Genomic DNA, 24,068 nt, shown 5'->3' with positions numbered 1-24,068 from the left:
TATATATTTATTAATATATTTTATTTTTAAATTAAAATTAAATAATAAAAAATAAAATATTTCAATATAAATTATTTTTTGTAAAGCTTAATATAATAATAAATAATTTATTTTAAACTTTTTACAATGAGTATAAAGTCATATAATTACGAGATCTATTATTGATTTTTTTATTATTTTTTCTTTATTTAAAATTAAAAATTATATAAAAATTTAATTTTTAATTTTTTTAAAAATAAAGGATTTAATTTTTCAATTTAAAAATTGTTTTATTTAAAAAATTAACATTTTACATAATTTTATAAAAATTTATTTTAATGTTGTTTATAAAATAATATTTTAAAATAATAACTACTTAATCAGTATAATTTATATAAAAATAATAAATAATTAACTTTTTTTTAAAACAAAGTAATTAACTGTTTAAAAAGTTAAAATTAATTAATCTATTTCTAAAAAAATAATTAAATAATTATTTTCATTTAATTACAGGTACTAATTAATAATTTTCCAGACTATTTTTACCGGGTCTGACCCAATTGAATATGCGAAAATATTCCATTCATGCCTCCGCCGAATTGTACAGAAAGACAAAAGTACCCTTGGGTTCCAGCTGGAAAGTGAACAGACATAGCAAACCCGAAGTGCGAGTTTGAGAAAGCAACGTATTCACGTACTCTCTCTCTCTTTCCACTAGACTCGCTGATGTAAAATTTGTCTCTGAACAGTTCAAAATTTTCCATCTCTCTCTCAGCATTTCAAATCACCATTTCGATTCCCCAAACAGCATCCTTTTTCGACTTTTGATTTAAAACTCAGAGATTAGCCAAGAATCTGTTTTCTTCGCTGAAAATTTCATTGCCAAATTTTCTTGGATATTCTCGCCTCCCCATTTTTAAGATTCCTTGCTGGGTTCGAGTCTTTGCATCATAGCGTTAAAAGCTTTTAAATTTCTCTTTTCTTTATCGTGGATGAGATCATGAACAAGATGATCAACAATCATTTCTCGTTTCCATATTGAGTGAGGATGTCAAGATTGTTCATTTGGACCTTTCGTTTTTTTCTCTCTGGAGCTTGATTAGGGTTTATTTTGGGTGAGTAATTTTAGGTTTTCCTTTCTTTTTATTATTTTTTGCATTTCAAACGTTCGACTCCTTTTCCTTTTTTTTTTCAAAAAAGGAGAAACGTTTTAGGAGCTTGCTTTGTCTGGCCTATTGTTTTATTAAGTTTTATTTGTATCTTTGATGCGATTCATTTGTTATGTTATATTAGTGAAATGCTGCTAACTTAAAAGAATTTTTTTAAACCCCTACATGTTGATGTTAAGCTAGGTTCAAGCTTGAATTTGTTAGCTATTTATGGGGAAGTACTGTTCTTGTAGTCGTTATCAATGATTTCTTGGTATGGTCTATTTTGGGCGCTAAGAATTGAATATCAAGAAAAAGAAATTTGGTAAATTTGGGGTTTAATTCGGGAAGAACTAACACACGGATTCTATATCTAAAGAACCATGAAACATGTTCTGGAAGAGAAATTATGAGAACAAAATGAATTGTGGAGACCTTCGTTACTATGTATTCATTTAGAGTTAGTCGCAAGAACTTACTTTTGTATGAAGCCAGGCTTGGAAATCTCAGAAAAACTGTTGAAATGGTGAAGCACCTAACTAGTTTGAGAATAGTAGGAACATTAGAGGGGAAGAATGGCGAGGTTTGCATTGCTTTAGTGATGATAATAGGTTTAAAGGGGAGGGGGAGGATGTTGATACAGTGGAACCATGTTTTTAGCATTCAGTTTCAGTTCTTATTTTACTGTGACTGTTATGGAAGAGCCTGATATCTTCTGGATATCTATATGCTTGTTCCTGACAACTTAGTACGGTTGTAAGATCTTGCTGAGCCAAGCTATGAGCTACCTGTGGAGTCCAATTAGCGGGGTTTGGGATGCAAGAGATCCTGATAAGTGCAGGCCTGGATAATTTATCACTTAGAAAATATTTTTTTTTAAATGGTTTCAAAACTGTTGAAAACCTTTGTCAAATATCCAGTAGCCAGAGTTGGACAAGGTTTCAGGCTACCATTGTTAGGTAAAGTGCATAAAAGCTATTTCTTGCTGTATATGCATGTCCCATGTGCTTATCAATTGGGTAACAATTAGCATGTACAAGTTGGTGATATAATGTCTTATCACTGAAGTTTCAAAAACACTGTTGCTAGAAGTTTGCAGCTATTCCTGTTTATATTTGTTTGTTTGCATTTCGGGTTCATGCTTCTATCAGTATATCTAATTATGAATCTGGTGAAGGCTTCATTTGATTTTGTGGCTCAGTGTACTCGCAAAATTTTATTGGCCTCAGATGGTTTATATATTTCTACCATTGTAGATTTCTAGAGGGAAAGATCATGCATAAAAAGAAGAAAGGAAGTGATTTCAGTCAAGTGAAGCTATAGTTAATAGTGTCTAGATTTTCCCTTTAGTTTTCTGGTTCATGTGGTTTTCGTTTTCATGGAGCTTCTGTAGAGTTATGAAGTGTATATGAATTAAGGAACACGATTTCTGTGGGGAATGGGATGAAAATGCAATAAGGTGTTGGTTGATTTGGTGACTTTGGTTATTGGATGTCTCTAATTTGGTTCCCCATGAAGCTTTGGATAGGGGTGCTTTGGGTCTCTAATGCATATTTCATGTAAATCTATAAAATAGTATCCGCAGATTGTAATTACTTCTCTCTTTCCAGAGCTGTTTGATGTGTCTTTTTTCCATTCATATTATAAATGAGTATTGTCTTGTTGTTTTTCAATAGGTGACATTGTGGGATATAAATAAATTAAGTGTTATGGGTGCAAAAGAAGGTCAAAATGCTAGTGATTCTACTAAAGTAGAGGTGGGAGAGATTGACACTAGTGCACCATTTCAATCTGTTAAAGATGCCGTCACACGCTTTGGTGAAGGTGCTTTCTCAGGGGAAAAACCAGCAATCAAGAAGGCAAAACCTCATTATGCAGAGGTACCGGATATTCTTTTATTGTATAATACTGCAATTATATGAAGTGATTGCTAGGCTGGTTTTCCTTTAAACTGGTGTATGGACAAATGAATAAGAAATTATGCAACTTCTTATTTTACACTTTCCACAAACAATATTCCTTGAAAAAATTATGCATGGATTAAAAGGGTACTTCTTTCAACTACTCATTATGATAGTCAAATTCACCTATAAAGTTTTCCTGTTCTCTTGACATATATTTTTAAAAGGTCATAATTATTGGACGTAAGAATCCTAGTCAATCTCTGCTTACTGCTGCCAATGTTCTTGAATATGATAAGCTTAATTAAATGGATGAAGGTTTTTTTTTTCAGATTCTGATTGTGTCATGTAAAAGTTTCTCCCTGTCACCTTTTGAGATTCTTTGATCCAGTATCAGAATAATACTGAACTAAGGAATTATATTCATTGTAGAATTAGGAGGTTTAGAGTTCTATTGTTTATTCTATTAGGTTTTACTTTCATGAATTTTTTAGGTTTAGTATTCCTAATTACGATTGGACTAGTAGATAAACTATAGATGTCCATGTCCAGTATTTTATTTGGAGAGCTTATTGCTATGATTACAATTGAGAATTAGTAAAAGTTTGAGAATTGTCTGTCTTCTTTATTTGAGAATTTGCATCTTTAGATGATTGTATTTCTCTACCCTTTGAGGATTTGTTTCCCATCCCTTCCTCATTCCTCTAATGGTTTTACATCTATGCCCCAGAATTTGTTCTGCATCACTCTACCTATATGTAACATTTGTATTCAGCATTTATCTTGTTAGCATAATTAACTTTTTTTTAAAATTTTTTTCGTTTCATTACTGAAGATTGTTTTGGCCAAGGAGACACGGCTCCACCTGGCCCAGAAGGAGCTGAACAAGTTAAAGGATCAACTGAAGAATGCCGAGACAACTAAGGCCCAAGCACTTGTTGAACTTGAAAAAGCTAGAAGAACAGTCGAGGATCTGACCCAAAAACTCAGAAAAATCAATGAATCTAAAGATTCAGCAATTAAGGCAACAGAAACTGCTAAAAATCAGGCAAAGGAAATTGAAGAAGTGAAGAGCGGTGATGCTTCTGGATCTGATGGTGCTAGGAAGCAGGACTTGGAGTCTGCCAGGGAACAGTATATGGCTGTATTTATTGATCTTGATGCTGCAAAGCAAGAACTACGACAAATTCGACAGGGATGTGATGCGTCCTTGGAAGCAAAGCTTGCTGCCGTAAACCAAGCTGCAGAAGCAGAACATGCAGTCAAAGCGAATGTGGAAAAAGTTAGTGAGCTTTCTAAGGAAATCTCAGCTCTTCAGGAATCAATTGGGCAAGTGAAGTTAGCATCTCTGCAAGCCCAGCAAGAGCAAGCAAAAATATTTGCTGAGAAGGATGTTCTGAGGCAGTCCTATAAAGCTACCCTTGAAGCATCAGCAAATAAAGTTATTGCATTGAAGAGTGAGTTTGATCCTGAACTTGCCTGGAATCTTGAAAAGCAACTGGCTGAAACAATGAATGAGATTGATACTCTGCAAAAGCAGATGGAAAATGCCAAGACTTCAGATCTGGATTCAGTGAAAACTGTCACTTCAGAGCTCGATGGTGCTAAGGAATCATTGCAGAAAATAGCTGAAGAGGAGATCTCCTTGCATAGTTTGGTGGAATCTCTTAAGCTGGAACTTGAGAATGTGAAGAAGCAGCATTCTGAATTGAAGGAGAAAGAGGCAGAAACAGAGTCCATTGCTGGGAACCTGCATGTCAAGCTCCGCAAAAGCAAGGCTGAACTTGAAGCAGCCATTACTGAGGAATCTAAAGCAAGAGGTACTTCTGAAGAAATGTTCTCAACTCTCCACCAGCTATCATCAGAAGCAGAGAATGCACGACAAGAAGCTGAAGAAATGAAGTGCAAGGCAGAGGAATTGAAGAAGGTAGCTGAAGCAACTAGGATCAAACTTGAAGAAGCAGAGAAAAAATTGAGGATTGCTCTGGAAGAAGTTGAGGAAGCAAAAACAGCAGAGACAAGGGCGCTTGATCAGATCAAGGTGTTGTCTGAAAAAACTAATGCTGCTCGTGCTTCAACGTCAGAGTCTGGTGCCAATATCACAATCTCAAGAGAAGAGTATGAGGCTTTGAGCCGGAAAGTTGAGGAGTCCGACACATTGGCAGAAATGAAAGTTGCCGCTGCCATGGCTCAGGTAGAAGCTGTAAAGGCTAGTGAAAATGAGGCTCTCAAGAGGTTTGAGACAATGCAGAAGGAGATTGAGGATATGAAGGTTGCAACTGAGGCTGCTTTGAAGAGGGCAGAGATGGCTGAAGCAGCCAAGAGGGCAGTTGAGGGAGAACTTAGAAGATGGCGTGAACGGGAGCAAAAGAAGGCAGCTGAAACTGCATCAAGGATTCTAGCAGAGACAGAGAGATCATTGGAATCATCTCCTCGCCATTATAGGATTCAAAAGCAGAACCCAGCACCACAGACATACGTTGAGGTCCGGCAGTTGGAGAAAGAGAAGACTTCTGTTTCCAAGAAAGTACTATTACCCAGTCTCAGTGGCATCTTCCAGCGAAAGAAGAACCAAATTGAAGGTGGATCTCCTTCTTATCTGCCTGGTGAGGAGCCTGTCTGACATGTGGCGTTTGCAAAGACCATCAAGTGATAATGGTTGAGAGGCATTGTTTATGAGTTGATTGTGTGTACAAATATTTGAAACTAGTGGACTCAAATTCTTAAAACTATTCTCTGTTTAAGGAAGAAAGAGTGAATATCAAAATATTAGCATGGAAAGCAAGTTTAGGGAAGTGTGGATTTTGTATAGAGACTATCTGTTAGATTAATGAGTTCTTCCTTTGAAGGGTTTTTCCTTAAATTAATGGTTGAGGATTGCTGTAGATATGAGTGTACCTTTTATGGTTTTCCTTAAATTGATGGAAGCCTAAAAAGAAGAAAAAGCACTTCAATTTGGGCTCTTGAAAGATTGGTGAGCAATGGTGAACATGCAGCAATGATGCTCTCAGGCCTCATAAGAATTGATTAAATGAAAGCGTACTCAACGCAAATTCATTATTAAGGTTTTATTGATTTTAAAGGGGTGGATGAAAATTCGTCATCAGGTTGGGTTGCGTTTCCTTTCTTCACCAACCCCATCTTGATTAGCTCCTTAGCAAACGCTGCAATGGATGATCAAGGTTAACTGCTCAATAAATTCAATTCCTAGTGGAAAGGGGATGAACAACTGGATTGAGTTCGGGTTTTAACTTCTCAATTATACAGAAAAATGTTATAATTATTTTTAGAAAAAGTAATAAATTAATTTATTTATTAAAAATAAGTTTAAGAAATGGGTAGCAATAGAAGGGATTTTTTTTTTCATTTATTTTTAATTCTGTTAGGAAGAACGGAGAAGTGATAAATAAGTCGAACAACATAATGTCAAAGACAGCTTAGTACAACAAATCCTCACTTCCCACTCCACTGGAACTGAAGCCTCTCAATCCATCCCCAACTCCTTTGTACCAATCCCTCTCTGAAAGCTCTTTACTTTTATTTGTCTGAAATGGCAAGCAGTAGAGAAGATCCGCTTTCATATCCCAATAATCCATCATCCTCATCCTCTCCCATCACAGTTTCTGACCATCTTGATACTACCTTCCTCACAGCAGACCCATCTGGTTCCCACCTCGGCAGCGCCTCCAACAGCTTCCAAAACGACTTTGGTTTTCTTAACGATATCGCCAGCAGTAGTGATGCCGAGTTCGGCTTCTCTAGGCCCGAGTTCAGGCAGAGCCCACTTGCTGGAACTGTGCAGTTCTATGAACGCCACGTCTTCTTATGCTACAAGAACCCGTCTGTCTGGCCGCCAAGGATCGAGGCTGCGGAGTTTGATCGATTACCCAGGTTGCTCTCTGCTGCTGTCACTGCTAGAAAGGCTGATATGAAGAAAGAGGTTTGTTTTTCCTTTTTGCTTTCAGTGGTCGATTTTTGGCTTCATTCTTTTTTTTAAAACAAATCTTGGTTACTGTATATTTAGTGCATTGGAGTGGGTCTCTTTTGATGGATTTTGTATCCCCAATGTGATTTTGTGTGCGACCTATAGCTTCAATTTTGATGCACGGACTCTCAGTATTCCGTAAATTCGAATCATGTCTTGGTGGTTTCTGGACCGGCCGAGTCTGAGAAGTGACCTTGGACTATTTGAATTTTGTACTCTCTCAAGGTATTTGATTGATAGTAGGAAATGTATTTGTGGGTTGGTTTTCTTTTCAGTTTATCGGACTGGGACTTGTGGTATCATTATGTAGGAGTTTCTGAAAGTAACCAATTTGGATTTCTTAGACATGAGGTTGATGTGGGTTTTTTCGTATTCATTAGACTGAGGTACGTTAATGAATGGTTAATGGTGTGATGTGGTCATTGGCTCTGTTGATTTGAAATTCAGAAAAAGGATAGTATTAGGATATGTGTGAGTGAACTTAGTCCCTTGGGCTCATTCATCCTCCCCTTTATCCTTTTTCTTTTTTGTCTTTTTATGGCATATCACCGTGCATGTGTGTCCTTTTCCATAGTAAGACAATCATTTCCCTTCAGCGTCATGTAGATATGATTCTTGATGTTTAGGGTCATTTGCCTCACGAATCCGTCTAGTCAAGTGAGTTGGACCTCCTTCACGTGGGTCAGATCCCTCTGTCCAACTTGCCCGAGCGAGGTATGAGCTGCGTGCTAGAGGACAGATCGGCGTATAGGACTTGGGCCAGTCTGGCCTCCAACGTGGGCTCGACTCCAGCCGGGTTATCAGGGGTATCAAGTGCCCCTTTTACCTGCTCATTAATTATTTCATGATTAATGATTAATGAGGGGTAAATCTCGAAACTCCAATTATAACCGCGCGGCTCTAGGAATGATTTTGTCAAAACGTCTTATCTCCACCTTTAACCATTTCAAATTCATACTTTTGATTTTATTCTCGGTTCTTCTTCTTGTGCTGCTTCTGGTGACTTGCTCTCCTTCTTTTCTATAATCTCTGCTTTCCCGATTCGAGTTACGTCTCAATTTTCTCATGGCTTCTGTTAGAATCCCTGATGTCGCAGGTTTAGTTTCTTCTGTCGTTCCTTCTTCCCTTTTTAATGTCTTCTCCTGCGAGTACTCTGACACCACCATCTATAAGATTAGGGCTCCTCTTCTTAATGAGATATTGTTCTTCCCAATCTACTTCCGGCAGGCTTAATAGACGCCCAGAAAGGACGTAGCTTAGTTTTCTTTGTTAAGCAGCGTGATTTCGGGCTGACATTCCCTTTCATCCCTTTCTTCATTGAGGTCTTTCTTCACTTCAGAGTGACTTCCCACACGTTGTCCCCCAACTCCATCCTCTTCATGTGCTGCTTTGAGTCTGTCTGTCTATGTTGAGGTTTCGCTCCCTTCTGCTGCGTTGTTCTCTACCTTCTTACTCCTTGTCAGATCCAATTATGGATTTTATTATTTTGGTCCCTTCGGAGAGTTGTCCATTTTTGCTAGATATAAAGATTCAATAAAGGGTTGGATTGAGGTCTTTGTGGTTGTCGAGTTGAAAGAGAGCTCGGAGATCAACTGGGATGTTGATCTCTCTTGGGGGGAAGTCCTTCAGGATTGGAACGACTTCCCAGGCTGATCATGTTGGAACAAGTCTGCCTTCACCTCCGTATGGAAGAAGTACAACGTTGAGAAGTGCATGTTCATGTCCAACCTCCGGGACTGCCGAGAACCTGGTATTATTATTTTTCTGTCTTTCTTCCTTGTATTTTCTTTTGTTATTCTGAAGTCAAACCGGATTGATATCTCTTTTTCAGCTTCTTCTGTTTCTATGGATAACATCAAGCTTTCGAAGAATTTTTCCCTGGCCCGGGAAAGCATGAAAGCCACGCTGAATGCCTTCAAGGATGGCAAGGTAGTGGTTGATGTGAACCGGGAGGTCTTTCAAGCCATGGCCCCTGCTACAGGGATTATTGCCTCTGCTACAGGGATTACTGCCTCTGCCCCAACTTTGGCGTTGGTACCTGCTGGCGGGGGTTCTCGATCTGCAGCTTCGAGAGCCTCCATCCCTGCTAAGGCGTCGGCTTCATCCAAATCTCTGGCGGCTTCTGAGTCAGCCTCTAGGGAGCTTATTGCTATCAGCGAGTCTGTTGAGAGTGGTTCGATGGAGGGCGCTGGGGTTGCCCCTTTGGATGTCCCACATCTCTAAGCTATAGGGGGCATCGTGATTGTGGGAGTGGCCAACAAGCGAGCCCAGACCTCAGAGCCTGCTACTGAAGGCAAGGTTACCAAGCGAGCTCGTATTTCTGCCACCGGCGAATGCTCCACTATCTGCATGACTTCTGCACTGCTCCCTTCCCCATTCTTATTTTTCTTCTTTCCTCCTCGGCTCATACGGCCCCGAGTTCCTCCCACAATCATGTTAATTGTCCTGCTGGAGCCGTCATTCATTGATCTCTGGCCTTCTGGCTTTTTTATGAAATTCTTGAGATATCCCCTCTTAATGAGCCTTTCTATCTCGTTTATTAATTGATAACAGTCATTGGTGTCGCGGCCATGAGTCCGGTGGTACTGACAGTACTTATCCGGGTTCCTCCTATTCGCGTCGGCCTTCATTGGCTTAGGCCACTGTATGAAATTTTTGTCTTTGACAGCTACGAGCACCTTGGCCCTGGACATATTTAGAGAAGTGATCACCTTAAGAATTCAGAGTTGGTAGGGTCTCTGCTCTTTCCTCTCCCACTAATACTGATTTAATGCTTTAGGCTCTCGGTTTTGGGTTGGTAGGGTCTCTGCTCTTTCCTCTCCCACTAATGCTGATTTAATGCTTTAGGCTCGCGGTTTTGGGTTGGTAGGGTCTCTGCTCTTTCCTCTCCCACTAATGCTGATTTAATGCTTTAGGCTCTCGGTTTTGTCTCTCTTGCTTGTCTGACTGTTTGTCCTCCACAGCCTTTCCCCTGTCTCCTGCTTCTCTGGCGAATCTGCTAGTGATTAAGGTATCGTCTTGGTTTATGTATTTTTCTGCTCTCTTTATCAGTTCTGCCAGGGTAGTAGGTGGCTTTCTGCATAGCGATTCATAAAACTCCGGGGAAGCTTTTGCATGGCTTCTACTGCCTTGGCTTCATCGAGATCGGGGATTTGCAGAGCCTCCGAGTTGAATCTAGCCACGTATTCTCTCAGGGACTCGTTCCTCCTCTGCCGAACCATTTCCAGGTAGCCTGTTTTTCTTTTCGCAGGGACCCAGCGATGAACCTACTGATAAACACATTGGCTAGATCCATGAAGCTTTTGATACTTTCCTCCTCTAGGTTGTTGAACCACGCTTGGGCTGGTTCGGTAAGGGTAGTGGGAAAATTTTATACATCAGGGTATCCGAGTGAGTCCGAAGCTCCATGAACGTTTTGTAGTTTAGGACGTGCTTCCAGGGGTTTTTGCGCCATCATATGCGGCCATTGTTGGCATTATGAACTTTTTGGGAATAGTTTCCTGCTGCACCCATCTCACGAACGGGGATGATGTTGGTAGTAGGAGGCTACTGTTGTCTTATGCCCCCAGCTCTGCTAGGAGTTGCTCCTTCAGCCTCTAGCTTCTGATCTACATCTACCTCTTCTCTCCTTCGCTCTTTCTCTAGGCGGTGGCTTCTCTCCCACTCTTCGCTTCCTGACCTTTCTGTTGGTTCGGAAGAGTAGCTTTCGACCCCATCGTTCTCGATGAGCTCTCTTACCGCCCGACCTTTTGCTCTGGCCACAAGCTCGTTTCTCCTGCTAGCCTCTGTGTCTCCCTCACCCGTCCTCCTGCTGCTTTATTGAGGGATTTGATGGTTCAGTGTGGATTAGGGCTCGTTAACATTGAATCCTTCAGTTACTGGGGTATGCTCAATGGGGTGTTGAGTCCTTTTTGCTGCAGTATTTGCTCTAGCTAATGGGCAGTGTTTTGGAGTTGAAGAGCCATGTTTTGTAGCTCTTGGTCAGATAGGGTAGTTCGAGACATGGTCTCTGCCGAGCTTGGCGAGGGGGTTAAATAATACAGGTGGTTGGTTTAATGAGGCAGTAAAACTGGAAAATAAAAATTATGGTCCCTCTTGAGTAGAGCTCAGGTCGTTTGGGGTGTTTCCGGTGTGGTTTTCGTTGTGATTGGCCATGTGAATCTCAGTGGGTGTGATGAGTATGAGAACTCCAGTGACAAAAAAGATCTCCTTCGTTCCCACAAACGTCGCCAATTGATGATCTGAGATTCAGTAAAGGGTAGGATTAGAGTATGTGTGAGTGAACTTAGTCCCGTTGGCTCATCCCTCCTCCCTTTTATCCATTTCTTTTTTTGTCTTTTTATGGCGTATAATCGTCATTTTGCACTTGTACACCCTGTCATTGTCAACGTACTGCATCCTTTCCCATAGTCGGACGGCCATTAATTCCCTTCAGCGTCATGTAGATACAATCCCGGATGTTTAGGGTTTGTTGCCCCACGAATCCGTCAAGTCAAATGAGCTAGACCTCTTTCACGTGGGTCTGATTCCTGCTCTGTCCGGCCTGCCCGAGCGAGGCCTGGGCTGCGTGCTAGAGGACAGACCTGTGTATAGAACTTGGATGGGCTACGGCCTGGCCCTCCCTCGACTGCGGCTTGGGTATCAGGACCTAGTGGTTATCAGCACTGTTTCTCTTAGGTTTGGTTAATTGAAATATTTTTGGTAGCTACAGGAGACTGATGCTTTCAAAGGTAAAATAGGTTCCAATACAGGTTGATTCTGTTTTGTTCTTAAACTCATTGAAGGATGTTGTTTGCAAGTTGTAAATGCAATGACTTGAACTTTTTTCTTTTCCTCCTTGGGATTATTGAACTTCTTTTATTCTTACATTACAGCAAAGTTTTTATGATTAAAACAAATTCATGTTAGCACTCCAGCAAATTATGATGGTATATCTTTTTTGTGGATCGAGGATGTAATGAGAAGTTGGTTGTAAACATAATTGTCATAAATCAGTTTAAGATGTATGCTTGTATCTAAGAAATACAGGAGTTTGCACAAGTAGCGGAGACTCTTATTTATTTATTTGGAGGAAGAATAATTTGGAGATACAGCCTATAGATCATGAGTGGATTTCACTGGTTATATGCACAGTTTGTAATTTCTTGTTTCATAAACCACATGAAAACAAGAAGTATGGAAGTTTGCTTTTGGCAAGAGAGATTTGAAGGGCTCGATTTACTTAGTTGGCATGCATTTTTGTTTTTCAATTTTTGTTGATTATGCTTAATAGATCATGTTGTAGATGTAGTTAATGCAACATCAGCATTTGTGTGTTTCTGCACATGTATGCATGTTGATGTATGTCCTTCTGTGCGCATATATGTATCTACTTATATGAGCTCTGTTTTTTCTTAAACAAGTAAATGAATAATCATATAAACTTATTTCCAATTTTGTTATTTAGACTCGCTTAACAATATGTGAGGGGCATGATGGAACTGAGACATCAAATGGGGATGTATTAATCTTCCCAGACATGATCAGATACAGGTCAATCAATGATTGATTTTATTGTTCTAGATCTCTTCTTGAATTCACATATTTCTGCTTTAATACTGATTTTGAACTTAGCGAAGGATGCAGGAGATTGACACATTTTGATGTTGACACATTTGTTGAGGAAGTGCTTGTGAAGGATGGTGAGTGGCTGCCTGGAACTCCTGAAACACTGAAGGGTTTTTATGTTTTTGTATGTTCTCATGGGTCCCGAGATCATCGATGTGGTGCTTGTGGGCCTGCTTTGGTTAGCAAATTCAAAGAGGAGATAGAATTACATGGACTTAGAGGTAAAGTGTCTGTTAGCCCATGCTCTCACATTGGGGGGCATAAGTATGCTGGAAATGTCATTATATTTGGATCAAGCTCGAATGGAGTTATCAATGGACACTGGTAAGTGGCAGATCTGCATGTTTCTTCAATTTCTTATACCTTACATTTTGAATATATCCGTTAATTGTTCATTTCTATAGCTGCAGTATTAGATTCATTTCTAGATAGTTAAGCGGCTTAAAAACCCTACAGGTATGGATATGTTACCCCAGATGATGTATGCTTATTACTGGAGCAGCATATTGGAAAAGGAGAGGTTGTAGACTGGCTATGGAGGTACTTTCTCAAATTTCTGATGTCTATGGTGACTTTTAAATTTTCCTCCTGTGTTCAAATTTTCTTCCAACCTGGGAGCACAGCTTGGTTGCAGCGGGTGAATGTATAATAGATCAATAATAAGATTTAGAGATTTTCTTGGATCCTTTCCCCTTTGTTTGGAATTAAGAATTTGGTAATGATTCAATTCAATTTATTTATTTTCTTGTAATTATCTTGTTTGGAATAAAATGATTCAATTCTTCATGCATGATTTTGCAAGAAGTTTCTTACAAAATCATTCATGCCAAATGAAGGGTTTATCAATTATGATGAAACTGGGCGATTGAACATGGAAATTGGCTGTTGTACCTGGAACAAGCTAATACCTACATCTGCTTTTTTTGCTTTCTAATTCCATGCATCTTTAATTGTTCATAAATTTATCATTTCTCTTGATTCTGAATACATTATTAATAAAATATGCCCATTTTGTTTTAATGGAGCATTTGAATGCTGATTTCAGGGGCCAGATGGGCTTATCTGAAGAAGAGCAGATCAAATTCCAAGAGCTGAGGCTCCAACTAAATGGCGAGACAGAGGTGGGAAAGAAAACTAATAAGTTGACACAAACGCAGATAGACAAAGCATGCACGGCAGCAACAAGTTCTAAAGTAGAAGTTGTGAATTGTTGCCAGCAAAATGGAAAATCTTCCTGCTGCCAGAATCCAGCCTTACCTCATGAGGAGACTGTAGATGCCAATGAGAAGGGTGTAAAGGTGTCACCTGAGAAGAAGAGCGGCAGGAGACCACTATCCGGGATTAACAGTGGAAAAGGGTTGTCTACGCGTAAGATTTGCGCTATGCCGACATGGTTTGAGAGCTGGGAGCATGAAGATACTTACGCTGTCCTTGCTGTTGTCTGTGCTGCAGTGTCAGTTGCTGTTGCCTATAGCTGCTACAAACAGTCAAGGTAGAACTTCAAAATCTAGTTGAGGTTCTCACTCTCTCCTCTTTGAAGTCCAATGCTCGTAGGATTGTTATTATGGGGGAAGGGCAGCATGCGTGATCCTTAAATAGCCTGTGTAAGAATGTATGAATTCTTTTCTTTTTTCACCTTGTTGAAACTTTTTAAGTTTGTAGTTGTGCATATAATTAGTTTATATGGTGTTTTTTTTTTCTAAATCCAGTTGCATTACCCCCGCATTATACCGCCTTGCAAAGCAAATGATCATTGTGCTTGACAAAATCCATTTTTTAAATTAGTATGTGTTCCGGGTTCCAAAAGGTCTGAATCTTCCCTCCCATACTCAGAAACAATTGTGTTTATCAGCTGCAAAACCGAATAACAGAAACTAGAATTAAGATGAGCATATCACCACATAAATGAGGTTTCGTTTAAAATATCCAGTATTACCTCTTCATCAATCATATCTATGATCTCTACATGTCGAGGTAACAGTTTCTGCATAAGATCTAAACTCTATTTCTCCAAAGCTTCAGGTAAAACAGTATGGTTTGTGTATGCCGTAGTTCTGCTACATAATCAACAGAAAATGAGGTCATAACTTACAAGATATAAAATTTGAGAATTGCAAATAAAAAGATTAGGAGAGTGAAGACCAACAAAGGCCAATTGCGAACAACGAATGCTAGATAAGGAACTAAGGGTAGATAAATATATAAATATTCACTTCCTGTTTCTCCCTTTTTTTTTTTCAGATACTATGAAACACCGAAACACGAGCAAACAAAAGCAAAGGAACTGCTGAGATGAGATATTCCGAGGAAATTCACTGGCAAGCAACACCAGAAACAACGACATGCAAAGCTAGACGAAAAACCACAGCGTGAAAATAAAATTGAAAATAAGATTAACACTAGATTAATACCAAACAAAATCAAAAACTAAATAGAAATTAGCTTGATATAGACTTGATTCATCAATAAAATTAACACCATATAAAAAAAAAAACACGATAAAATTAATAAAAATATATCATCGCACGTAATCCCAATCGTTAATGTTGATTATCAATATTTCGAATAGTTATAAAAATCGAACCTATTTCCATCCAAAATCAATAAAAGCCCTAAGCACCTAAAATTAAATTCGCAAAGACAAAAAAAATATATATACATCACCGCCTGCTAAAGAATGATAAGAGCCGCTGAAAGCAACGCCTCCTCCCACTGGTCGACAATGAAACCCTACTCTCTTTCTCACTTTCTCTCATCTAACTACAGTTGCAGTTATGCATTGAGTAAGACTTCCTTCGCTCCCTCGTAAATGATAAGATTTGCCCTCTTATTTTTTGTTAGAAAAAAAATTAATTATACATAAAAAGAAAACGCTTGAAAGGATGGATCGTGGAAGACTGATGTGACCTAAGTACCATCTTCCACAAATGAAAATCCTTACGTGCATCTGCATTTACAAATCAACAATCAATTAAAAATTAGAATTTTATAAATTAATAACCAATTAAAAATTAAAGCCATCACATATTTCACGAATCTCACTATATTTTGAATATTTTTTTTTCTAATTTTAAATAATGCGACAACTTTAAATTATATACACTATTGAATAAATGTATACATGTAAAAATTTCCCAAATAACATGCCCATTTCATCCGAGTTGAGTTCCTGTATTCAGGATAAAAAATAAACCAAATCCATGTTGTACATTGAGTGCATTCACAATTTCAGATATTCAACTTCCTTCAATACAAATATGAAAATCTTTTAATAACAACATTGAACATATGGCTATTATCACTTCAAAAAAAAAAAAAAAGACCCTAATTTCCACCACTTCAATGTTCTACAGACTCTATATATTGGCTGCAAGTGCAAGAAGAGTGTGTGGACAAAACAAAAATCAAATTGAAAAATAAGTTTAAAGGACAACTAAAAGAAATCAAATTCCAGATAGTTATTCTGCTCAGGAGGAACAGCAGCAGCTGCTGCACCTTTACCGCTTGTTGATGGTGGGGCTGGAATCTGCTCTATGTCAGGCGGCCTTGGAATCTCTGGTGGGCTCGCGCAACGAATTAATGCCCAATTTACACCTTCAAAGAAGGGATGTTGTTTGATCTCTGTAGCTCCTCGTTTATACGCCAACCTATGCTGTGGCTCTTTCACTAGCAACCCCCTAATCAGGTCCCTTGCTGAGAAACTGACAACTGGTGACTCAGGGAATCGCAATGGCTGACCCACAACATTGAACAGGGTGGCCCGGTTCCCAGATCCCTTGAAAGGAGTTTTACCAAACAGTAACTCGTACAGAAAGATGCCAAAAGTCCACCAATCTACAGCACTGCCATGCCCTTCACCCTTGATAATTTCAGGGGCCAGGTATTCATGTGTCCCTACAAAGGACATGGAACGTGCATCAGTTGGCTCGGCAATAAGCTCTGGCAAAGGGGTGACTTGGTTTCCCATTTCATTCTTTGGCTTTCTCTCTTTCCTGGATTTGCTTAGAAAGAGTCGAGGGGAAAAACATGTGGTGGGGACAACGCACGAAGGCTGGATACAAGATGGCTCAATACAGGCTGGTTGAACACAGTAAGCTGGGTTCTTTCTCAAGTGCTCGCCTTCAGGAGCTGAAGACTTAACTAATGTTGGGCTCACTGCACATCGGAGGGAAAGGTCAAAATCAGAAAGCATTATGTGTCCATCTTCACGGACGAGAACATTTTCTGGCTTGAGGTCACGGTAGACAATTCCAAGCATATGGAGATATTCCAGAGCAAGAAGAATCTCCGCTACATAGAACCTGCAGATTAGAGGTCAGAGGAAATCATTACAATCATTATCGATAGAACAGAAGGAAGCAAGTCTTTTTATTTTCCTATATGATATTTGATTAAAGAACGTGAAATTCAATATGAAGTTTGCCTTTCCACTAGTCACTCCAGCTTATGTTCTAAATGCTCGTCATTTTTCCCAAGGTTCTTGTCCAAAAACCTATGCATAATGGACATATAAACCCATGCACTTGGATGATTTAAAGTGACCATAGTTATCCGGGAATAGGTTCCTATTCCTTGCTGCGACAGGTTGTCCAATTGTAGTCCAATTGATGCATAACCAACAGGGCATCAGGAAACGGAACAAATTCTCAATTTATGCAGTCATGTTAGCTCCACTGGAGAACCAATTGTAAAAGCTAAAGAAGTACTTAATTGAGTTCCCATACCCTATTTGAAATGTCAGGCCATTCACAATAAGCAAAAAAAGAGAATGTTGACATGCATATTAGAAGTCCACGCTCCACTCTTGCTGTCCTGAGTTCCTTGGTTCTATGATTTTATCACCAGATCAAAACACCAAAAGAAAAGAAGTTTCGTCATTTTCACTTTTCTCCCTTTCTCTGAGTCTCATGGTTATAATTATGATGGAAAAGAGCAAGTTATATAAAGAACGGAAAAATTACAGTTCTATATCTGACTGATAAACCTCAAGGTCAGTCATCATCTTGAATGTTATTTCATCTCAGGCCTCTTAAAAATTAAAATTAAAAACTGCAAGTAGATGACATTATGATATATACCTTCACTTGCAAATTAAAAGTTTAAATTAACTTCCACAGTAAAGATCCAATACTTTCCCTCTAAAGTAATGAGTAGAAAACTTAATAAAAATTTATAGAAAAATTTATCATATGAAGGGAGAATTAGGAAAAAGGAGCAAATCAAACCTTAACATCTTAATTACAATGATTGCTCATTAGCAGTTCAGAGGATGGTGACCTTATGCAGGCAATGGGGAAAAAGTTGTTTGGATTCTCTCTACCTATGGCATTCCTTGGTAGATACTGGGGAAAGTATGTTCATAGTCCATATTACAATTCAACATATCTGTTTGATTGGTTCTTCTTCTTGACCCTTTTTTCCCATCTTCGTTCAGAATATGGTAGATTGGTCCAAAGCAAACAAACATATAATTGGCATCACAGAAGCTAATGCTAAACAAGGCAAAAGCAATAGACTCATTTGAGATGAACGTGCATCTCATATGAATATAGAGTTTCGCATTTACATAGAAACCATTAATTCCAAAGTCAGAAAAACAGCACATATTATTCTGAATAACTGTTCTTTCAATAGACCTCATTTCTTGAGAGATGCACAAGTTCATGAAGTGATGATGCTTAACAATCACTATGCCATCTCAGTGAAATAAAATAGTCATAAAACAGCCCAGAACCGTTACACATATTCATCTCTTAATAACTTTTTTAGCTAGGTTAGCAATATGATGCATAATAGCAATAAAGCAGCTGATCTACACAATAATAGATGTTCTCCCTCTATGTATGTATTTGTTCTATGTTCTTACAAACACCCAACAAAATGCATAAACCTCATCCCACAAATCCAATTACATTTTATATTGCTCTTCTTGTTTAAACCCCAAACCAACTAGGGCACCAACATCATCTTTCAGGATATTCAAAATGTTTCCATTTTCCAACCAATTACCCAAATAGATAAAGCAGTTGCTGTATTTTTCAGTACTATCTGCACCTGATTCTTATATGGTACATCTGAAGTGCTTATAAGAAAATTAATGTTACAATTCTACAGTACTTCAAATAAACGCAAAGCACCTCCTCATGACAAGGATGTAACAATGGATCTACCAATACCATGCAGGATGACATGAGAAAGTGCAGCAAAATAATGCAGAGAAATGCAGATTCAAAACCTCTCAAAATTATATAGAGATGAGATAAGGATAAGTTTCATACTTTACTGCCCGCTCAGAAAAATGCTTTCCTGGCTGCCTTTGTCGAAGAGTATGCAAGTCCCCACCAGGGCAAAACTCCATGACTAAACATGAGAATTTGTCAGTCTCAAAATGGGTATATAAAGTTGGAAGGAAAGGATGGTCCAAACACTGCAGTATTTCTCTCTCTGTTTGAGCTCGAAGAAGTTTCTTACGACTCGCTAAAGATGCTTTGTCCATAACCTTCATTGCAAAGTAACACTTTGTTCCACTCAATTCTGAAAGATAAACGCTTCCAATATCCCCACAGCCCAACCTCTTCAGCAATCTGAAATGGTTCACACCCAGTACCCCATCTTTTGCACGTACAGCCTGTATAGCTTCCCACCGGATATCATTGGCTTTGTGAGGTTTATTAACACTGCTGCTTAAACTGCTACAAGTACTCTCATCACTGACATCACTGCTTGTGCTGCCTCTGTTCACACTGCTTTTCCCACTCTCAACAAAGTCAGCTCGTTCGCTAACTTTGGCACTCCCACTAGTCTTTGCAAGGCTGCCATCACTAACCTTTGCAGAACTAGGGTCAATTTCATTCTGTAAACTTTTACTTTCTTGATCAGCTGTACTTCCTGGTGAATCCCTAGCATTACTAACTTCAGGACCCACAGAATTTGTCCCTTGTTTTGGATCAACAAAGGACAAACCTGAAGATAACTTATCAGCTAAAGAATTGACATTGTCTGATTTATAAACCACTGATTTGCGTTCCTCTGTTGTTGCTACAGAAACTTGTTTTGATTCAACTTGTGCATTTTGAGGTGGTTTTCTGGGGGTGACTGCCTCTGATTTGCTTGTCTTTGTAACCTGCGAAGATGAGGGCTTGTGGAACTTTCCTTCAGCTGTCTGATTACCAATGGTTTTTCTCTGCTTTTCTGGGGAAGTCCCAGCAGTAGCTTTTGATGCCATTGAAAGAAAGCAGATTTTTCACATAGAACAAATTGGGAAAATCCATCAGTCAGCACCAAGCATTGTAAATCCACCAGCAGTCCTGATTTCCTTCATCTTCAAATTCATGGACAGTAGAGTTGTAGTTTTCCTACAAGATAATAGTTAAAAATGATGAACAATAAAATCAATTTCTGCATGTTGGAATGAAAAGACACTATATTTTTCTCCAGAAAGGGGGAAAAAAGAAAAGAATAGAGAGTATGTGGCATGAAAAATTCATAGATCATGATCTAAATTATCAACACACAGCATAGCAGCAAAAGGAGAAACAAATCATGATCATCTTTACATTTACTTGATCCATATACAAGCCCTAGAATAAATATAACTAAAATACTATACATAACAAACAACAAGTAAAATTTCAGTACAGTATTCAGTTAATCAGAAACTAAAATGGAAAATTAGCTAACAGCTAACAGGCGTATGATTGCATGCGGCCCAGATCAAATATCATCTCCAAAAGAACAATCAGGAGACACCAACTATAAATTAACAAAAAGATCAGAAAAATAGCAACCCTTTTTCCACGAAAAATAGTGAAAACTTCCAAGTGAATGATATTGAGCAAGAGAGAATCAATCAATTCACACCCAAATGCAGTTTCTCTATAGCTCTTAAAACTAGCAAAACCCAAAGGAGAAGAAGATAATAACAAAGATACAGAAGAAGTTACAGATCTCAAATCAAAGATCCAGCTCTTCGGATCCAGAACGCACAAAAGATTCAGACTCTAGAAATCAAAACAAGTGCAAAAATAAGCGATAACCCAACCAAGAAAATCGAAAGAGCAGTTAAAAGTGAAGAGAAAGGAAGCCCAAAAATGAGAGTACCTGGCTTCAAAAGATCAGAGCTTTGAGAGTGTACTGTTGCAGTGGGGCTTAAAGAAATCACTCACTACGCTCATCCATGGACTATTAAGAGAGATAAAAGAGGGGAAATTGTGAGAGCTCCCTCTCCCTAAAATGTGTGGAGAGAGAATGAGAAAAGAAGGGAGACAATGAAAAGCTTTGGCCTTTGAGAGAGTGAGTTAAAAGAGAGTTGGGTCTACCACGTAAAGAAAGAGAGAAGAGGGGGGTCAAAGCTAAAGCGACTCTTTTTTGGTGTTTATTTATTTATTTATTATTATTATTATTTTAATTTTTAATTTTTTTATAATTTTTTATTTTTTTAATTATTTTAAAATTATTATTTATTTTTTATTTAGATTATAATAGTATATAAATTAACTATTATAATTTTACTTATTTTTAATAAATCTCTTAAAATATTTTTTAATATTTTAGTAAAATTTAATATATTTAAAATAAATATAATTAAAAAATAATAAAAAATATTATATTTTTTAATATATATAAAAATAAAAATTATTGGAGGGATTTAGTATTTCTTTTCTTTTCCCCTTTACTTGGGCCTTGGAAGGCTCAAGCTGTCTCTCATCTCATGCTTTTTGAGCTGTCTCAGTTTGCCTCTCAGTGCATCAAGTTCTTGAATTGATGATTGAGTCCCCATATTCCCTAAAACTTTTTCCTTATAGTCCTCCATAAAATGCCTATTTTTGCATTGGATGATTATGAACACATCTGCTGACTTAGCAGGAATACTCATTCCTGCTCCAAAAGTTGAGGGTTTTTTTAGCATAAATTATTCAATATTTAAAATTCACTGGCTAAATTAATCTGGGTTCATATCAAATAGAAAAAAAAAATATTTATATTAGCAAACTTTTTCCCATGACAAACAACTTTCCCAAATAAAGAACTGTTGAAACAGAAACTTGTATTTGAACAGTATAAGCAATTATCTAATTTTGGGATATCTGAAATCTGAAAAACTCACTCTATCAGTGTCAATGTGAAGAAATCTTCATTAATTCCAACAGGATCTATGTACAGCCTTGTATGCTTAGAATAGGAATGTTTTTACAACACAAATCTGACACTTGAATCTTTTTAGTAGATTTGCTTCTTAACTACCTCCTTGCACTAACATTCACACTGAGTCTACCTTCTCCATCCTCAAGTGGATTGATTACCACTTGTGTTCATAGTTGAGATTATTTTTTATTTTTTATGTCTGCATAAACCTTATTTTATAATATAAAAAGTTGATTTCAAATCTCTGAAAATTATAGTGCCATGCAATTCTTAAGAGACCTGATTTGCCAAATACCTAATCCTGTCCCCACAAAAAGAGGAGAAAAAAAAATTGAGAATTGGGTACCTAGTCTTCAATATTGGTTCCTTTAGTTGATTGTCCCATAGACATGACATGAGCCATGAGCCATGAGCCATGAAGGTGGGGTTGCAAATTTACTATTAGTAGTAGCAGCATCACTTGATTCTCAGAACTTGGATTTTGCCCATTTTATACATGCAGGGTAGAGTTTAGACCCTACTGTGTACTGATGAAGTTTTTCATACTTAACCCAAAAAATCAAAAAAAAGCTGAATGATTAAAAGGAATCTCAACTTAATTGATTTTTCAGTTGCAGCCGATTTGCCAACTTGTCTTTGTTTCATGTGAATATTAAAATAGAAAAAAATTACTATTTAATTTATAGTATAGAAATCTCATTAATTAATTTTTTATTTTAAAAAATATATTAAAAAGTTTCTGATATTTTAAAAAATTTTAGTTAATTTTTTTATTAATTTTATCATAAATATTTTACTATTTAATTTTTATAATTTTAAAAAAATTATTAGTTAATTTTTTATATTTTTAAAAGTACATTAATTAATTCTTTTGTATTAAGTATTTTAGATGTTTTTTTATATTTAATGGTTAAAACTAATGGAACGACTGAGTAATAAATTTTTTAAATATAAAAATATTTTAATTTATTTTTTAAAATAAAAAATTAATTAGTGAGTTTCTCGTAAAATTTTCATTAAAATATGAGTTATATAATGAAAGAAAGAGGCAGAGCGTGATATGGGGTTAAATTAGCAGGGTGAATTAATGATTAGGAGAGTAGTGTGAACAGAAAGTGGGAAGTAGCAAACGCTGATCTGCCTGGATGGTGGGTGAGATGTAGATCATCGTCACTTTCACCTGTTAATTATATTTTAAACCTTGAGACTAATTTTTAAACCATGACAAACAAAACCTTTGTTATTTTTATGAATGAGCAATGGAATTTGAAGAAAAACTTATTTAAACAAATGGGATATGGTTAGAGAAAACAGAGCTATTTGAAACACTTGCCTCTGTATTCATTATGCATAGCATTCAATGGATCTAAGTATTTTTCACTTTGGTGCAGCTTAGAATTTGAAGCAGAGGCGTGCAGGAAGAAGAAAAATTAAATTGAATCTAAAACTTTTTAAAAAAATTATAAAATTTAAATGGAATAGATTGTTGTGATTTTTTTATTGTTTTTTTTTTTCAATTTTAGTATAATTAATTTCTTATTCTACTAGTAAAGATGATAAGATGTAACATTAAAGATTAACATTCAAATTTAATTAGGGATTCTATGAAGCAAAGATTTTGATCGATGGTTGTTAATTATTTTTAGTAACGCAAAATAGATCAAGTTAACAAAAATAAATAATTTGGAATAAACAATCGACGAAAAATGTAAAGAATAAAATGGCAACTAATTAAAAAACTAAATTATTATTTAATATATTCAATTATTCAGTTTGATTTTAAGTGTTGGCATGAATCAAAACTAAGGTGCAGTCTTTGATCAATTAGCAATTGACAATTGTTGATTGGGTGGGTGATTTAAAAAGACAAATTTGCCTTGAACTGATCACAGGCTACTGAATCAAAACAAAGATCAACCAACAACAATAATGAGTTGGGCAAAATATTGAAAAAAAAGAAAGGAGAAATACAGGAACTTGACAAATATGCAAATACAATATTCAGACACCATACGAATAGACAACTAGGCTTTTGGACCACCCATGCAGGTTGGCACATGGTGCACTTCTCCCTGGTTATTATTATAACTTTTTCGAGAACCCCATATTAGATTTTATCAATTCCCGAGCTTAATAGCCTCCTTTATTTATTTATCTATGAATATTGAATTAATTTCTAAACATTTTATGGAAGAGAACTTAATATTATTACTTAATAGCCTCCAGAGGATCAAGCAAGCCAATATGTTTGCGATTCAAGCAAGATATTGAAGGGTAACTATGATCAAGCCAGAATAAGAGTTA

The 24,068-nt window shown here is 37.2% G+C and overlaps 3 protein-coding genes and 1 long non-coding RNA gene across 5 annotated transcripts; 2 read left to right on the top strand and 2 right to left on the bottom strand.

Moving 5' to 3' along the window:
• The first annotated feature begins 666 nt into the window (after nt 1-666).
• LOC110601824 (WEB family protein At5g55860) lies at nt 667-6,006 on the top strand. Its single transcript, XM_021739157.2, has 3 exons — nt 667-1,094; nt 2,804-3,007; nt 3,864-6,006. Exons 2-3 carry the CDS (start codon nt 2,837-2,839, stop codon nt 5,649-5,651), a joined length of 1,959 nt encoding a protein of 652 aa, XP_021594849.1. The 5' UTR covers nt 667-1,094; nt 2,804-2,836; the 3' UTR covers nt 5,652-6,006.
• A 397-nt stretch (nt 6,007-6,403) lies between these two features.
• LOC110602363 lies at nt 6,404-14,324 on the top strand. The gene is made up of 5 exons (XM_021739863.2): nt 6,404-6,968; nt 12,460-12,545; nt 12,639-12,944; nt 13,077-13,160; nt 13,666-14,324. The coding sequence occupies exons 1-5, from the start codon at nt 6,579-6,581 to the stop codon at nt 14,114-14,116; spliced, it is 1,317 nt and encodes a 438-aa protein (XP_021595555.1). The 5' UTR covers nt 6,404-6,578; the 3' UTR covers nt 14,117-14,324.
• A 95-nt stretch (nt 14,325-14,419) lies between these two features.
• Nucleotides 14,420-14,996, bottom strand: LOC110602364. The gene is made up of 2 exons (XR_002485963.2): nt 14,557-14,996; nt 14,420-14,472 (listed from the first exon to the last, which is right to left on the bottom strand). It is a non-coding gene; the product is annotated as an uncharacterized LOC110602364 (long non-coding RNA).
• An 812-nt stretch (nt 14,997-15,808) lies between these two features.
• On the bottom strand, nt 15,809-20,916 carry LOC110601307 (serine/threonine-protein kinase D6PK). 2 transcript variants are annotated; one of them, XM_021738398.2, is made up of 3 exons: nt 20,721-20,916; nt 18,899-19,975; nt 15,809-16,921 (listed from the first exon to the last, which is right to left on the bottom strand). In XM_021738398.2, the coding sequence occupies exons 2-3, from the start codon at nt 19,843-19,845 to the stop codon at nt 16,054-16,056; spliced, it is 1,815 nt and encodes a 604-aa protein (XP_021594090.1). In that variant the 5' UTR covers nt 19,846-19,975; nt 20,721-20,916; the 3' UTR covers nt 15,809-16,053. The 2 variants fall into 2 exon arrangements, with proteins under 2 accessions (XP_021594090.1, XP_021594091.1); XM_021738399.2 differs by lacking the exon at nt 20,721-20,916 and adding an exon at nt 20,564-20,672.
• Nucleotides 20,917-24,068: the final 3,152 nt, after the last annotated feature.

Source organism: Manihot esculenta, chromosome 15 (genome assembly GCF_001659605.2).
Source record: "Manihot esculenta cultivar AM560-2 chromosome 15, M.esculenta_v8, whole genome shotgun sequence".
Classification (NCBI taxonomy): Eukaryota; Viridiplantae; Streptophyta; class Magnoliopsida; order Malpighiales; family Euphorbiaceae; genus Manihot; species Manihot esculenta.
This window is presented reverse-complemented; position numbering and strand designations above follow the sequence as displayed.

What these genes read in the sequence shown, in the direction of transcription:
- LOC110601824 (XM_021739157.2), top strand. Translation starts at nt 2,837, where the DNA reads ATGGGTGCAAAAGAAGGTCAAAATGCTAGTGATTCTACTAAAGTAGAG. An exon ending in CAAAACCTCATTATGCAGAG is followed by an intron (nt 3,008 to 3,863) that starts GTACCGGATATT and finishes TCATTACTGAAG; the next exon opens with ATTGTTTTGGCCAAGGAGAC.
- LOC110602363 (XM_021739863.2), top strand. Translation starts at nt 6,579, where the DNA reads ATGGCAAGCAGTAGAGAAGATCCGCTTTCATATCCCAATAATCCATCA. An exon ending in AGGCTGATATGAAGAAAGAG is followed by an intron (nt 6,969 to 12,459) that starts GTTTGTTTTTCC and finishes TTTGTTATTTAG; the next exon opens with ACTCGCTTAACAATATGTGA. An exon ending in GGAGTTATCAATGGACACTG is followed by an intron (nt 12,945 to 13,076) that starts GTAAGTGGCAGA and finishes AAAACCCTACAG; the next exon opens with GTATGGATATGTTACCCCAG.
- LOC110601307 (XM_021738398.2), bottom strand. Translation starts at nt 19,845, where the DNA reads ATGGCATCAAAAGCTACTGCTGGGACTTCCCCAGAAAAGCAGAGAAAA. An exon ending in TTTTCTGAGCGGGCAGTAAA is followed by an intron (nt 16,922 to 18,898) that starts GTATGAAACTTA and finishes TCTAATCTGCAG; the next exon opens with GTTCTATGTAGCGGAGATTC.